Genomic DNA, 17,526 nt, shown 5'->3' on the forward strand with positions numbered 1-17,526 from the left:
CTTTAGCAGGCATATGCTATGTGAGTAAGTTACCTTATGAGCTCCAGCCACCTGTTTCTTTCCTTTTCTTTCAATAGAAATCTGAAGAAAGACAAATCAGGACAGGTTTCCTCCACATTGGAACGCAGCATTGAGGCATTTTGTTGGAGAACTTTCACAGAGAAGATATTGACCAAGAAAGTTTGGGCCGGAAGTAAATTTATCATGTGAGTGACTCATTATTTCCCGGCTTTCCAAGCGGATTACGTAATGTGTAGTATGAACAAAGCTCTCTGACGCAATTATGCTCCAACTGCACCCATGTAGACTGATAAATTACTAATAAAAATCTACCCCTTTTCAGAAAATGTCATTTTAACACATTTTAATCTTGTGCAACCAAAGTATCTTCAAATTACATTAATTCGTAGGACATGTGGTGGAGTCACAAGTGATTATAAGGGCAATTGGTAGCCTAAATGATCAAATCGATCAATTAACAAGTGTCCTGACAAATATCAGTGACTCAATAAATGTAGTGGTGAAAAAGTGAATTTTGAGTGCTTGCATCGTTTACCATTATTGAAATCAAATTGTAATTGTTCATCAATGCTAGTTGTCTTTGATGTGCAGATTTATTATAAGTTTCCCACCATCACTTGTAATCCTACATACCCACCGGATGCGAAAGATCGCTTCACCACGCGTGCTTTGCTCGCATGACACATTTGAAGCGTTGAAAGTACACACGCTTTATCAGCACTGTAAGTTCGACATGGAGTGGGGCTTCCCCTTCGTGAGGAATGGACAATATTACTTCCCTGACAAGTTCGGCTGTCTCATCTTGGAGTGTTCGATTGAAGGAGGAGAATTTCCGAAAGTCTGCGCCATTTGCACTGCCCCGCACAATTTGCATCTCTCCATGCGAACAAGACCACTTGTTTGAATCTAGTTTTCAACTTTGATTTGTCATGGACGTGTCGTTCCTTGACCCAGTGAGCAGACATGCCCCACCTGCTTCTTGTTCACACTAATTACAATCCCTATATATTGTCACGTGTGTCATCTGGTCCTTCGTGAGACCATTGTACCTTGATGTCATGTTCCCACAGTTCCATGTTCATGCCTTTGCTCTTTTGTGTTCCAAACCCTGCCTATTTGATGACCTTGCCTCTTTGCTTTGTTCTGACACTGTTGCCTGTTTGGACTGCTGGCCTGTTTATCGACCTTGGATCCAATAAATATGCTCCCTAACCTGTACCTGGTCTAGTGAGTGTGCATCTTGGGTTCAGCCTCTAGTTCTAGTCATGCCAAAACGATCCGGTCAAAGACATGGACCCACCCAACTCTGATCCGGTGCACAAGGCTCTACAGGCTCAAGGTCTTCGCCATGCCCGACATCAGCATCAGAATCATAATCATCTTTATTGTCCAAGTCTGTAACAAAACACTGTGTAACAACACACAAGGAATTTGTCTCTGGCAGGTGGTGCCGCCCTGGTACGACAAGACAGTTTGACAGCGTCAGGGGAAGCTGTGGTGGTGAAAGCCTCCTGTCTACAAACATCTCTACAGTTTTTAGAGTGTTTAACGGCAGGTTGTGTTGGCCACACCAAAGCTCCAGTCTTGCCATTTTCTGTCGATATGCAGACTTGTCCCGTCTTTGATAAGGCTGTAAGACTGTGGTGTCAGCTGTGAACTTCAGGAGTTTGACAGTTGGGTGCCTCAAGGGGCAGTCATTTGTGTAGAGCGAGAGGGGAGAGGACACAACCTTGGGGTGCCCCGGTGCAGATAGTGTGCGTGAATGAAGCGTGTCCTCCCCATCATGAAGTTGTAGATCCACTGGGAGATGGCAGGTGAGATGCTGAACTGGAGAGGAGTGGACAAATAATATTGCACGCCCCACTTTTCAGTTTTTAATTTGCTAAAAAAGTATTAAATATTTGACTGTGGTACAAAATAATTGTGATGAAGCTGTAATATACGCCTGTGATACTGAACTATATTATCAGTGATAGAAGCCTCTTATACACCTAGCTCTAATACTCCAAACTCATTAATCTGCACTTTAATTATATATTTTTCACATTCATAATTATAATAATTAATTATGAAGGTTAACCGGCATGAAGGATCAGCTAGAAAGCATTGGCCTCACAGTTCTGAGGTCCCGGGTTCAATCCCCGACCCGCCTGTGTGGAGTTTGCATGTTCTCTGCCTGTGTGGGTTTCTGGCAACCAGTTCAGGGTGTACCTCGCCTCCTGCCCGTTGACAGCTGGGACAGGCTCCAGCACTCCCAATCAACTAAGACTGGTCGACGCATTGAGCACCCCTGATCTAGAAAAAGCCTATGACAGAGTACCAAGAGAGGAACTGTGGGACTGCGTGTGGAAGTCTGGAGTAGCAGAGAAGTTAGAAAGTACAAGACATGTATGAGGCCAGCAGAACAGTGGTGAGGTGTGCTGTAGGTTTGACAGAGCAGTATAAGGTGGAGATAGGACTGCATCAGGGATCAAGCCTAAACCCATTCTTGTTTTGACGATTAAGTTAAGACTGGAGTCCCCATCTACCATGATTTTCGTATATGACATTGTAATATACAGTGAAAGCATGGAGCAGGTGAAGGAAACATTAGAAAGGTGGAGGCATGCATTGTAAATGAAAGGAATGAAGGTTCGCTTAAGTAAAACAGAATATACGTCCATGAATGAGAGGGGTCGAGGGGGAACAGTGAGGCTACAGGGAGAAGACATAGTTAAGGTTAAAGACTTTAAATACTTCACATCAACAGTACAATGCAATGGTGAGTGTGGCCATGAAATGAAGAAATTAGTCCAAGCAGGTTGGAACGGGTGGAGGAAGGTGTCAGATGTTGTGTGACAGAAGAGTCTCTGCTCGGATAAAGGGCAAAGTTAAGACGATGGTGAGGGAAGCTATGATGTATGGATTAGAGACAGTGGCACTGAAGAGACAACAGGAAGCACAGCTGGAGGTAGCGGAAATGAAGATGTTGAGATTCTCTCTAGGAGTGAGGAACTTGGATAAAATCAGAAATTAACTCAACAAAGAGATGGCCAAGGTTGAATGTTAAAATCAGAGAGAGCAGACTTTGATGGTTTGGACACATCCAAAAGAAAGAGTGTGAGTATAATGGTAGAAGGACAATGAGGATGGAGCTGCTCGGCAAGAGAGCTCAAGGAAGATGAAAGAGAAGGTAGATAGAGGGGTGTTAAGAGAGAATGCAGGAGATCAGTATACATGGAAAAGTAAGACATGCATGCTGTGGCAACCCCTAACAGGACAAGCTAGAAGGAAAAGAAAAATGACTCTCATACAGACTTACTGTGTTAATTACATTTTGAAAAACACCTTTGTATTGTCAAAAGTGTGTGGAGAAAAGATCCCTTGAAAACCACTTCTCTTTGACATAGTTTTGTATCTACTTTTTCCACATTTAGCGAAGACTGCCCCTTTTCCTCTGATTGATTGCCTTTGTGTAGGAGACTTACTTGTCAGAGCATAATGGCCCAGGAACAGAAAGGGAAGGTGTAGTTTTTCGCTAGTGACATAGATAAGATTAAGAAATTTCAAAGACCTAATTTTGGCCTTTTGGCAGAAAATCATCTGTAACTCAGGAATGCGTGGGTGATTTTAATTCCTATTTCACATTTTATGAGCCATAGAGCCAATATTGGATCACAAATTCAAGAAAAATTTGGAAAAATATGTCCAAGTGATTTCTGAATTGGACAGGTCTGGAGGTAATCAGGCTTGGTGTGGTTTGTGAAAATTAACCAAAAATGTGATTAGCCACAGCTAATTTATAATTTAACAAGGAGGCCCATTACTTTTTCACACAAAAGAAAAAAATATTTTCTGTTACACTTATCTTCATTAGGTTCACGGGCCTGCTGGAGCTGATCCCAGGTGACTTGTGGGTGAAACAGTACACCCAGAAATGGTCACCAGGCATTTGGAGGGCACATAACCAAGCAAGCATTCATACTCACACCTACAGGCAATTTAGAGTTTTCATGTTTTGGAGATGAATATTGTAGGAAACCAGAGTACCCAGAGAGAACTCACACAATCCAGGGAAAACATGCAAACTCCACATAGGTATGGCTGGATTTGAACCTGGGTCCTCTGAACAGGTCAGGTAGATGTGCAAACCAATTGGACTCCAATGGACCTGTCCATAATGATAATAAAGCATTTTCTCTGAGAGCCCAAATGACACTGTCCATAAAAAGCAACAATAATAAACAAATTCTATAATAACCGCCCCCCCCAAAAAAAAAAAAAAAAAAAAAAAAAAGAACATGGGAGTCAAATTACAGTGGGTAGGCGATCTTGAATATGTAGGTTTTTATTTCAGTTTTAAAGATGGTGAAGGAAACTTATTTGCGGAGATCTGGTGGCACGGAGTTACAGAGTTGGCGAGCAAAGTGACTGAAGGCTCTGCTCCCAATGGTACTGAAACAGTCAGGTGGGATTGTCAGGTGGAACGAGAAGGAGGATCTTAGGGTGTGGACTGGAATGGAACTGTGGAGGATGTCGGACAACTATGGAAGGGCAAATGTTTGGATTTTGTTCCATTACATCTTGATGTTTTTATTTTAATTCAGATGTGAAACACAATGGCATATTACATATATTGTATTTTAGTACATGAATATTCATTGTTTGGGTTGGGGTTTGTCACTAAATCAGATTTTCAGGTGAGCTTATGATTTGCGTGTTGTTTTTTAAGACGAGTCTTAAGAGCCAGAAGATCAATATAGAGGATCTGATTTAGTACAGCTGATGCACACAGTAGTCCACCATGCAATGCTCCTGCCATGCCATTACAGAACACATCCTGACCTGCAAACAAACACACAGTGAGATACTGTATATTACAAATATCTAACAAAGTAGGTGTTTGATTTGACCACCTGTTAAGTATAGACCACTAACTGGTGTTTGTGGTCTGGTCCTTGCAACCGTTTCTGGGGTGAAGCGCTCCAAATTGTGTTCAGCACCATACATCTCACCTCTTGGTGCACCCAAATAGTGGACATTTGTCAGAGGGGTTGCAGCATCAATCATAACTACCTGGTGACAAAAATACCCACACAAATAAAATGTTGCTGAAAATATTTAAGATATTTGTCAAAATTGGTAGATATGGCAGTAGAAACAGGATGGAACATCGAAATGGAATAAAAATACGAAAGCACAGCCTAAAATTATTGACTACGTTCTGACTCATACTGAATACAGACTCAAAAGCATTTAGTGCTAATATCCCCTGCCCAGGCTTTAACCATTTGTCACCTTCAAAATGAATGACTAAACAGCTCCTTTGAATAGCTGAGAACAGGTCACGCAGAATCCAGATAAAGTTTTAGAATATTAAAAATGTTACAACCAAACCGAGGAAGCACATTAGTCACACCCTGAAACACCTGCACTGGCTTCCTGTGAAATTCTGCATCTCCTACAAGCTGCTCCTCTTCACCTACAAATCTCAACACCCCACAACAAAATTCCTGTCAGATCTAATTCAATTAATCACTACAATTTAAGTATCCTCATGGCCCATTGCATCATCATACATACCTTTGGGGACAGAGCATTCAGAGTGACATTAATATAAAATCTGCGACTGAGAATGTAAAATGGAGTGCGTAAAAAGTATTGCTCAAGATATTGAAATCAGCGTGCCTTTGCATTAATAGCGAGGCTAGAGGAAAGATGAGAATTTAGGCTGTCAAAAAAAAAAACCCCTTCCTTAGTCTGTTGGCAAAAGGTCAAACAGATGAAATCTGGGGTGTGTGGTGTCCTCAATGATACTTTGAGCTCTGCAGAGGCACTGAGAAGAATAAACAGCTGTAATTTTAGGATGAATGCAAATTTTTAATTTACAAAGCCCTAAATAGCTAGAGTCCTTAATACAGTGAAGAAAATAAGTATTTGAACAGTCTGCTATATTGCAAGTTCTCCCACTTAGAAATCATGGAGGGGTCTGAAATTTTCATTGTAGGTGCATGTCCACAGTGATAAGAGATCTAATCTAAATAGAAAAATCCAGAAATCACAATGTATGATTTTTTTTAAATGATTTATTTGTGTGACACAGGTGCAAATAAGTATTTGAACACCTGAGAAAACCAATGTTAATATTTGGTACAGCCTTTGTTTGCAATTGCAGAGGTCAAACGTTTTCTGTAGTTGTTCACTAGGTTTGCACACACTGCAAGAGGGATTTTGGCCCACTCCTCCACACAGATCTTCTCTAGATTAAACAGGTTTCTGGGCTGTCGCTGAGAAACGTGGAGTTTCAGCTCCCTCCAAAGATTTTCTATTGGGTTTAGGTCTTGAGACTGGCTATGCGATGCCAGAACCTTGATACGCATCTTACGGAGCCATTTCTTGGTTTTCCTGGCTGTGTGCTTTGGGGCATTGTCATGTTGAAAGACCCAGCCACAACCCATCTTCAATGCTCTGATTTAAGGAAAGCGGTTGTTCCCTAAAATCTCACAATACATGGTCATCCTCTCCTTAATACAGTGCAGTTGTCCTTTCCCATGTGCAGAAAAACAACATATAACAGTACGGAAAAGTTCCATTTTGGTCTCATCTGACCACAAAACTTTCTCCCATGACTCCTCTGTGTCATCCAAATAGTCATTGGCAAACTTAAGATGGGCCTTGACGTGCTGGTTTAAGCAGGGGGAACCTTCCGTGCCATGCGTGATTTCAAACCATGACGTCTTAGTGTTTTACCAACAGTCACCCTGGTAACGGTGGTGCCAGCTCTTTTCAGGTCATTGACCAAGTCCTGTCCTATAGTCCTGGGCTGATTCCTCACCTTTCTAATGATCATTGAGACCCCATGAGGTGATATCGTGCATGGGGTTCAACTCTGATTGAGATTGAGCGTCATGTTTAGCTTTTTCCATTTTCTAATGATTGCTCCAACAGTGGACGTTTTTTCACCAAGCTGCTTGGCAATTTCTCCGTCGCCCTTTCCAGCCATGTGGAGTTGTACAATTTTGTCTCTTGTGTCTTTGGACAGGTCTTTGTTGTTGGCCATGTTACAAGTGTGAGTCTTACTGATTGTGTGGGGTCGACAGGTGTCTTTATGCCGCTAAGGACCTCACACAGGTGCATTTAATTCAGGATAATACAAGGAGTGGAGGTGGACTTTTAAAGGCGAACTAGCAGGTCTTTGAGGGACAGAATTGTTGCTCATAGATGGGTGTTCAAATACCTATTATTCACACAAATAAATCATAAAAAAAAGTCATACATTGTGATTTCTGGATTTTTCTTTTTGGATTATCTCTGCCACAGTGGACATGCACCTACGATGAAAATTTCAGACCCCTCCATGATTTCTAAGTGTGAGAACTTGCAATATAGGAGGGTGTTCAAATACTTATTTTCTTCACTGTACTTTGTCATTCTGGTTTCACTTTATTATTTTATTGCGTCATGTCACTGGGGGCTGCTGACTGCCTTTCATTTCACACGATCGTCCAAAACTGCCTCAGCGATCGATTGGGTGTTCGCGATCAACATATTGGGCACCACTGCTCTATAAGGACACTGTCGATCTGATTTTTTTGCTTCTTTTCCTTTTGGCTTGTCCTGTTAGGGGTCGCACAGTGTGTCATCTTTTTCCATGTAAGCCTATCTCCTGCATCTTGCTCTCTAACACCAACTCTCTTCATGTCTTCCCTCACAACATCCATCAACCTTCCTGGTAGCTCCATCCTCATTTTCAGCTTTCTAAAAAAAATACACACTCTCTTTCCTGTGGATGTGTCCAAACCATTGAAATCGACTAACTTTTTCTACAAAACATCTAATTTTGTCTTCCCATCTAAATGAGATCATTTCTAATCATATGCAACCTGGTCATTCCCAAAAAAACCTCACCTTAATTTCCACCACCTGTGGCTCTGCTTCCTGTTGTCTCTTCAGTGCCACCGTCTCTAATTTGTACATCATGGTTTGCTTTACCATTGTTTTATAAACTTTGCCCTTCATCCTCGCAGAGACTATTCTGCAACATAACACACCTGACATCTTCAACCAGCTCTTCCAATCTGTTTGAACCAATTTCTTCACTTTCTTACTACACTAACCATTGCTCTGGATTGTTGACCACAACAATTTAACTTGTCTATCCTCCGCAGGTATCTCTACTCCCTATAGCCTCCCTCTTTCCCTACCTCTCTCATTCATGCAGATATATTCTGTTGTACTTCAGCTAACCGTCATTCCTCTCCTTTACAGTGCATGCCTCTAAGCTTGTGTTTTTCTACCTTTTTTGAGTCAAGGCACACTTTTTTCCTTCAAAAAATCCCACAGCACACCACTGTCAGAAAATGTAAAAATGAATCTGTCGCCTATATGAACACAGCATAATAGATAAAAATCAAACACAAACAAAATACATTAAATAATCATATTTTACTTACTCATTGTGACACCTTGGCCTGTTTGAATTAACATAGAGTTGATATTCTGGCAGGAATCAATGAAAGACATACACAAAGCTCTTCCTCAACAACTTTCAGTCTCTCTCTGGTTTTACTTTTTACAGTAGTCAGCTCACCTCACAGAAATATGTTATAGTAAATTGGAGCACTGTCAAAATAGCTTTGTTTGACAGAATGTGGCACTCCTTGGCAGGAGCCAACCAAAAACTGTCCAAAGGTATGTTTGCAAAGCTTTGCTTTAAGCTATAATCTGGTCTCAGTTCAGTTTGTTCCTCCTGTTTCTGTAAAGTCATGTGCTTTGCATCAACCTATGCTGAACGGTATGGGTCCCTCAGGCAGGACAAAAAAAAAAGTCTTATTCTTCTCAAGTGTTTTTAAATGTTTCACTATTATCTCACATAATGCTGCCGTGTTGACATTTTGCCATTGCTAGGCGAGTGTAAATATTTAAAGATTCCATCTTCCACATTGTTTCCTGAGTTGCAGCATTGAGGGGAATCCATTGATTTTATCTGTGCTTGTAAGCAGGTTTCCATACTTACATACATGTGTTCCGTTCATTCACCACTTATCACTTTCAAACAGTTTTGTGTAATCGGACCTCTCACTTGTCAGAATTTTTATTTCCTCCAGCAGTTCATAAACACGGGCTAGTACCTGACCACGAGGCAACCACCACACCTCCGTATGAAACAACAATGCTTGATGTTCCGTGCACATTTCCTCACATAAAGATGCAAATATGTGACTTTGCATGGGTTGTGATTTTACAAAGTTCACCATACGCACAGCAACATCCAACACAGGAAATGGCTCTGCTGGTAAGATCTTGGCTACGAGGGCCTCAAGGTATAAGAAGCAGTGCGTCCAATCACATCGGTCTCTTTCTTGTCATCTGCTTCCAAAGGCTTTGATGCGTCCGACCATGGCTGCTGCTCCATCAGTGTAGACACCCGTACAGTTTTCCCATTTAAGTCCACTTTGTTCAAAATATTCAGACGGGACCCCCAAAAATGTCCTTCTGTTGGTTTTTCTTACAATGGCTTGAAAAAAAGTTTTCTTTTATTGCATATTTATCTACAAACCTCACATTGGACAGGGGTTGGGCCTGTTCATGAGTGGTCTTCAAGTTGCGATGTAAACTTACTACTGATGGGAACGTTTTCCAAATCTAAACTTTTGATGTCTGCAGACATGTCACCAATACATCTGGAATTTGTGTTAAATGAAAGAGGGACTTTGGCTATTTCTTTAGCCACTTTAGGTCTCAGCATCTCATTTACATTGGCCGCTAAGCATGTATCTGCCACAGTGTGTGACTGTTAATTTGGCTCCAAGTTCAGCGACGTGATAGCAGGCTTTCAGGGCTTTCTTGTTCATCTGTTTTATTCAGTTTTGTATGCTTTTTTTCTTCTCATTAACATTGCCTGTTCTTCTGTGTGTGTGCGTGAAGGCAAACAATACTTTGCATTCTTGTTCTGAAGTGAAGAGTGTTTTTGTTTGGAGATGCTGTTTAAGCTTACTTGGAACCATTGGAATGTTGGATAGCTTTTCATCATACATCAAGCATAACGGAGTTGGTGTCATTGGATCCCCAGTTAGAGTAAATCCAAATGAAAAATAGCTTTCGCTATATTGACTCACGCCAGAGATTTTCTGTGAGCAAACCGTCTTTGGCTTCTTTTGACCTCCACTCATACTTGGGCATTCATCCGAGTCAGAATTTTGTCCAGAGTCTAACTTTGAGTTATCTTTCCTTTTCAAAAACCTCTCCATCACTATCACCGGATAGCTTCACAAGCAACAATGCCACTGTCACCACCACCTGACACACTTGTCCCGTGAGGGGTCGCCACAGCGTGTCATCTTTTTTCATTTAAGCCTCTTTCGTGAATCCTCCTCTCTCACACCCACTGTCCTCATGTCCTCCCTCACAACATCCATCAACCTTTTCTTTGGTCTTCCTCTCGCTCTTTTGCCTGGCAGCTCCATCCTCAGCATTCTTCTACCGACATACTCACTCTCTCGCCTCTGAACCTGTCCAAACCATCGAAGTCTGCTCTCTCACCTTGTCTCCAAAACATCCAACTTTGGCTGTCCCTCTAATGAGCTCATTTCTAATCCTATCCAACCTGCTCACACCAAGCGAGAACCTCAACATCTTCATATCTGCTACCTCAAGTTCTGCTTCCTGTTGTTTCTTCAGGGCCACTGTCTCTAGTCCGTACATCATGGCCTGCCTCACCACTGTTTTATAAATTTTGCCCTTCATCCTGGCGGATACTCTTCTGTCACATAGAACACTAGACACCTTCCGCCAACTGTTCCACCCCGCTTGGACCCGTTTCTTCACTTCCTTACCACACTCTCCATTGCTCTGTATTGTTGACCCCAAGTATTTGAAGTCATCCACCCTCGCTATCTCTTCTCTCTGGCGCTTCACATTTCCTCCTCCGCCCCTCTCATTCACACACATATATTCTGTTTTACTATGGCTAATCTTCATTCCTCTCCTTTTCAGTGCGTACCTCCGTCTTTCTAACTGTTCCTCCGCCTGTTCCCTGCTTTCACTGCAGATCACCAAAGCATCTGCGAACATCATGGTCCAAGGGGAATCCAGTCTAACCTCGTCTGTCAGCCTATCCATTACTATCGCAAACAGGAAGGGGCTCAGCTCGGAACCCTGATGCAGTCCCGCCTCTACCTTAAATTCTACGCTGTTCTACTACCCTCATACATGTCCTGTACTATTCTAACATATTTCTCCGCCACACAAGACTTGTGCATGCAGTACCATAGTTCCTCTCTTGGTACTCTGTCGTCGGCTTTCTCTAGGTCTACAAAGAGACTATGTAGCTCCTTCTGACCTTCTCTGTACTTTTCAGCATCCTCAAGGCAAATACTGCATCTGTGGTACTCTTTCTAGGCATGAAACCATACTGTTGGTCGCAGATACTTACTTCTGTCCTGAGTCCAGCCTCCACTACTCTTTTCCGTAACTTTATTGTGTGGCTCATCATCTTTATTTCTCCGTCGTTTCCAGAGTTCTAAACATTGCCTTTGTTCTTAAAAATGGGGACTAGCACACTTTTCCTCCATTCTTCTGGCATCTTCTATCCCGCTAGTATTCTATTGAATAAGTTGGTCAAAAACTCCACAGCCACCTCACCAAATTGCTTCCACACCTCCACTGCTATGTCATTGGGACCAACTGTCTTTCCATTTTTTATTTTGTTCAGTGCCTTTCTAACTTCTCCCTAACTAATCAAAGCCACTTGCCTGTCATTCACATTTGCCTCTTATACTCTACCTTTTCTCCCATTTTCTTCATTCATTAACTTCTCAAAGTACTCTTTCCATGTACTGGCACCGGTCAACATTTTTCCATCGCTATCCTTAATCACCTTTACTTGCTGCACATCCTTTCCATCTCTATCTCTCTGTCTGGCCAACCTGTAGAGCTCCTTTTCTCCTTTCGTATCCAACCTGGAGTACATTTCATCATATGCCTCTTGTTTAGCCTTCGCCACCTCTACCTTTGCCCTACGACATATCTCAATGTATTCTTTCCACCTCTTCTCAGTCCTCTCCGTGTCCCACTTCTTCTTCACTAATCTCTTACCTTGAATGACTTCTTGTATTTCAGGGTTCCACCACCAAGTCTCCTTCTCCCCTTTCCTACCAGAAGACAACCCCTGTCTTTCTGAATATCTTGGCAGTAGTATTCCAGTCTTCTGGGAGCTCTTCCTGTCCATCTAGAGCCTGTCTCACCTCTTTCCGGAAAGCCACACAACATTCTTCCTTTCTCAACTTCCACTACATGATTCTCTGCTCTACCTTTGTCTTCTTAGTCTTCCTACCCACTACCAGAGTCATCCTTCACACCACCATCCTATCCTGTCGAGCTACATCAAGGGTGGCCAATTTGTCAGAGAGAGATTAAGAGACACTTTTTTTCTGTGTTACTGCAAAGAGCCGCATCATACACATGGTTACACATGAACATCATCTTTTTATCATGTATGCTTGCATACACAGACCTCTGCTCAGCCAGATCTAATGAAAATAACCACACCAGCATGATAATATCAGTAATTTTCAACAGTTAACATTGTGTGCACTGTCTCACACACACACACACACACACACACACACCACACACACACACACACACACACACCACACACACACACACACACACACACACACACACACACACACACACACACACACAAACTCTCAGTTCAAGCAAGTTCACAAAAAATAATAGAATAATTTTCAAAAACCTCTTTCTCTTACGATGCTGCTTAGTGAGACTTCTGGCATTCCTTATCTTGAGCAATTCTCTTCAAATCTGGCTTGTATTCTGTTGTTGCCACTCTAAGCAATTTTTTCAAATGAGTGTCAGTCAGAACAGATCGATGCTTTGATTTCACATGTTTCAGGGTAGAAATCACAGACTCGCAGATGTACGTTGACCCAAACATGGACATTATCTTAAGGACATCTATCTTATTGACAGCTTGTTTGTTGTTGGGGTATTTTTGGGGTATTTTTCAATTGGCACACTTTTCCAGAACTCAATGGTCCCTTCCCTTAAAACAGCTTTCAGTTGATCCTCCACACAAAGGTCCATCATCTCCAACTCAGCCGCAGCCTCATCTGTGATGAGTGGGGCTTTCAAACAGTCTGTCTCCATATTAAATGGGTCGACGAGGAACTTAATCTGTGGTCTTTTCAGTTGTAGATCACAGAACCTGGTAACAAAGCTTTTATGCAGGTTTGCAACCAGTGTTGCATATCTGTCTCTTTTCTTTTTCAGGGCGGAGCTGGTGACTTGCTCAGTGGCTTTTAGTAGAGTATGAAAATGTGTTAAATCTCCCTTTTGAATATGCGCCTCGAACAGCTTTAGTTTGTTGACAAACGCAAACACACTTTGCACCAGGTCAGGCAGCATTTTTAACTTACCCTGTAGGGTCAGGTTCAGTCTGTCCAAGTGCCACACCATGTCGACTGAAAGTGCCAGATCCATAATCCACTCGAGGTCTGAGTGCTCGGGATAGTCCTTGTCCTTCTCTTCCATGAACAGTTTCACAGCATCCAAAAGCTCAAAGAAGCGAGCGAGTACCTTGCTTTTTGATAGCCACCTGACAGTGCAGTGCAGCGGCAGGTCACCTTGTAGCCCTTGGTCCAGCTCAGTGATGAGATTCCTGAATTGCCTTTGGTTAAGGGCATGTGTGCGGATGGAGTTGACGGTTTCCATCAGAGGCTTCATGACTTTGTCTAAATTCAATGATTTAGACACGAGTTGCTCCCTATGGATGATGCAGTGGAAATTCCAAAAGTCGGGAAATGTTTGATCAGCTTTCCACAGCCCCACAAGCCCATTCACGGATCCGATCATGGCTGGCGCTCCATCCAGGGCTATTGCAATTTGTTTCGGTATGGGCAGATTTGGTTTTGCAAACACAGCCATCATTGCTTCTTTCACATCTACGCCACAGGTTCTGTCTTTTCATGGCACAATATCAAGAAGTTCTTCTTTGATCATACATTCATTTGACACGGACCGTGCAAATATTGACAACTGTGGCTTGTCTTGTATGTCACAACTCTCATCCAATGCCACAGTAAAATACTCATATGCTTGAAAATCAGAGTGCAACTGTGACTCAACAGCTATATTAATATTCAATATTCTGCGTTCAACACTGACGGGACAGTTGAACGTTTGATACGCTTCGTTTTAGTTTGTCGTCCCCTTCGTTGTATGGCTTTTTAGCCCGTGCTATGTTCCAAGCCAGCTGATATGATGCAAGCGTTACGGTCTCTGAGTGTTTCGTAAATTTTTGGAAAAACTGCACATGCTTTTCTGCCTAGCTTTTCAAAGCGACCAACTTGTTCTTGCGAAGTTCACTCCCTTTTGGAAATTCCTGTTCGTTGTTAGGGTGGAGTGAGTTGAAGTGACGCTGAAGATTTGAAGCTTTGAAGTATTAAAATGCGCAAATGCTGCGTGGCATATAAGGCAGATCGGTTTGCCATTACTTTCAACAAAAAAATATAAACTCTCCCACTCTGGCAAAAACGTCTTGTGTTCTTCTTCATATTTTTGTTTGGCTGTCCTTTTTTTCCCTGCCATTTCAAGAGGTAACTTGACGAAAATTGTTTACAACACAAATGATGTCACACCAAAGATTCTCTCGTCGGTCATTTGACGTCACTCAAACAGGCTTACATGGTCAGTGTGTCATCTAGCTGTAGGGGGAGTGCCAGCCAAGAATTTTTGATGCATGTCATGTGAAAGCTCCTGAAGAGACGTATGAAACTAGTTAAAGAGTCGCATGAGGCTCGCGAGCCGCGGGTTGGCCAGGCCAGAGCTACACTCTCCCCACAACTTTACAGTCGGTAATCTCCTTCAGATTACACTGTCTGCATAAAATGTTATCCACCTGCTTGCTTCTACCTCTGCTCTTGTAATTCACTCTATGTTCAACTCTCTTCTGGAAATAAGTGTTCACCGCTGCCAATTCCATCCTTTTTGCAAAGTCCACCACCATCTGTCCCTCAAAGTTCCTTTGCTGAATGCCATACTTACCCATCACCCCCGTTTCCTTCGCCAACATGTCCATTGAAATCTGCACCAATCACAACTCTCTCTCTCTCTCTGGGATCCTCAGGACTACTTTGTCTAGTTCCTTCCAGAATTTCTCTTTCAACTCGAGGTCACATCCTACTTGTGGGGCATAGCCGCTAATCACATTATACACCATGCCCTCAATTTCAAATTTCAGCCAATCTGATACTCTTTTCACCTCCAAGACATTCTTAGTCAGCTCTTCTTTTAAAATAACCCCGACTCCATTTCTCTTCCAATCTACTCCATGGTAAAATAATTTAAACCCTGCACCTAAACTTCTGGCCTGACTCCCTTTCCACTTGCTTTCTTGGATGATCACTATATCAACCTTTCCCCTAATCATCATGTCAACTAACTCCTGAGCTTTTCCTGTCATAGTCCCAACATTCAACGTCCCTACACACAGCTGTAGTTTTTTTTGCATTCCTCTTCTTCTTCTTTCGGCTAAGCCGCTTTCCTCCTCTTTTTTGTCTTCGACCTACATTATCTGAATTTCTACCTACGCCTTGTAGATTAACATTTCCGGGTGCGGATGTAGGAAGCCCGGGCCACGACCTGACTGTTGTAGAATTTGCATGATGAACACTCATATGTGTTTGTGACAGTTTTACGCCAGATGCCAGACGTAACCCTCTGTATTTATCTGGGCTTGGGACCGGCCGACAGGTAGCAGGTAACGGGCTGCAGATAATCAAGAAGAAGCAATCAAATAAACAAAGCCAGCACAAAGGATACAGAATTTACATACTACCTACTCTATGTTAAAGTTCAGGTCAAATGAAAGCAATCACAATCAACACAGTCAGCACATAAGGTACACAAATCACATAGTACCTGTGTTAAAAATATAAAGGATATGTCGATTTAAAGGACACATGGATGGAGGGGATTCAAACCACAATGGCCTTTACTCATTGTTCAAGGTTGAGTCGACGACTGATGTTTGGTCCTTGTTGTATACTCTAGATGGGCAAAACGTCAGCGCGGTAGGCTAACTTTGGCCGAGCAGCTTCAATGCGAATGATACGGCACCAATTTGGGTACTAAGATAGGACTTGTTAAATTTCCTAAGGCCTCACGGCCCTCGTGGTATAAGTTATGAAGGTACTCACGTTCGATGTTTCTTCAACATCCACGAATTGATCACAAACGTATCTTGTTGTTAGCAAGCTAAGCTAAGGAATACTAGGCCGATAAGCAAGTTTATGTTGCCGTTTCGACCCGCCCAACTTCTTATTGGTACTCACTACCCTCGTTGTATATGATACGTAGGTTTTGTGGGACGTGTAGATACTAGTGTTTGATGTTTTCCTCCTCAGTAAATATTGGAAAACAGACGCTTTTGTTGATAGTGGTCCCAGCTAGGTTAGGCTAACTTAGGCCCAGCTGCTTCGACGTGACGGAAGTCGTCGCCAACAGTGTCCCATGTCAAGTATTCACAACATTCGGTCCAAAATAAGCAGGTTTTATTGAATTACGATCGTGCTGTCAGAGTCTTCTATTTAAGCTGCTACCAGCTTGGAGACCGGAAACAAGCTCACCTGACACATCCCTAATCAAAGTAATTAGCTAACTGTTGCCACCTACTGATAGTCAGTTTCTTTCAGCTTGTACCGTCAGGGGTCACCACAGTGTTATGGCCCTCGTCACACCATGACGTTCTGGTCAGCATTTGAGGAATCGTTGGTAGTCGCCCATGGTCGCCGGGATAGCTCCAGAAGAGCGTTGTTTGAACGCTAGTGAACGTCATTGATCGCTGGGAATCGGCGGAGAACGCCGGTCTGGAAAAAAAGTTTTAAACATGCACAAAAGTTCTCACCGAGACCAGCGTTCGTCAACGTTTAATTTTAAACGCTGCAGAATGTTCAAGAACGTCCGTGGAACGTTTTACTAAGGTTCACCGAGCGTTGCACGCTTTTGGCTTTCGTTAGTCGTAACTCGAGCTTTACTTGGTTGTTACTTAATCGTTTGCTTTGCAGTGAACGACTCACTGGCGACCTGTCAACGACCACTGAACAATCCCCTAGCACACACAGCGTGTAACTAAAGTGAAATGAACGTTGTTTGGCGTCCATTGAGCGTCATTCGAGCGTTTCCCGAACTTCCATGCATATGGGTATATAAACCGATGCTTTGTAAGCAAGGTCCATCTAATAGTAAGCTACAGTAGAGAGCACCTACTATGGAAGATCCAGAAAGCAGCAGTTCGTTTTTGCGGAAAAACTCCACTAGACTATCCTCAACAGCCCGGTCCAGGATCCTGCAATCCTTTCTCTGCTTCTTTTGTCTCTTTGTTGGACCGTCCTCACTGGGGTTTGCAAGGTGTTTAGGGTCCCCAGGGGGTGTCACATGGTGCGTGACTTCGCGGACATGCTCTTCCTCCTGCTGTTGTTTTTCCTCCAAACACATTGCTCG

The 17,526-nt window shown here is 42.7% G+C and overlaps 1 protein-coding gene across 2 annotated transcripts in view; it reads right to left on the reverse strand.

The window, feature by feature from the left end:
* Nucleotides 1-4,273: 4,273 nt before the first annotated feature.
* The window catches only part of LOC133514540 (all-trans-retinol 13,14-reductase-like), a 47,163-nt gene continuing 33,910 nt past the window's right edge, over nt 4,274-17,526 (reverse strand). For both annotated transcript variants that reach the window (XM_061846320.1, XM_061846319.1), the window contains exons 11-12: nt 4,917-5,076; nt 4,274-4,845 (exon numbers count right to left, since the gene is read on the reverse strand). In XM_061846320.1, the coding sequence (XP_061702304.1) occupies nt 4,697-4,845; nt 4,917-5,076 (309 nt within the window). In that variant the 3' untranslated portion in view covers nt 4,274-4,696. The remainder of the gene's footprint in view (nt 4,846-4,916; nt 5,077-17,526) is intronic.

The sequence above is a fragment of the Syngnathoides biaculeatus genome, chromosome 16, assembly GCF_019802595.1.
Source record: "Syngnathoides biaculeatus isolate LvHL_M chromosome 16, ASM1980259v1, whole genome shotgun sequence".
Classification (NCBI taxonomy): Eukaryota; Metazoa; Chordata; class Actinopteri; order Syngnathiformes; family Syngnathidae; genus Syngnathoides; species Syngnathoides biaculeatus.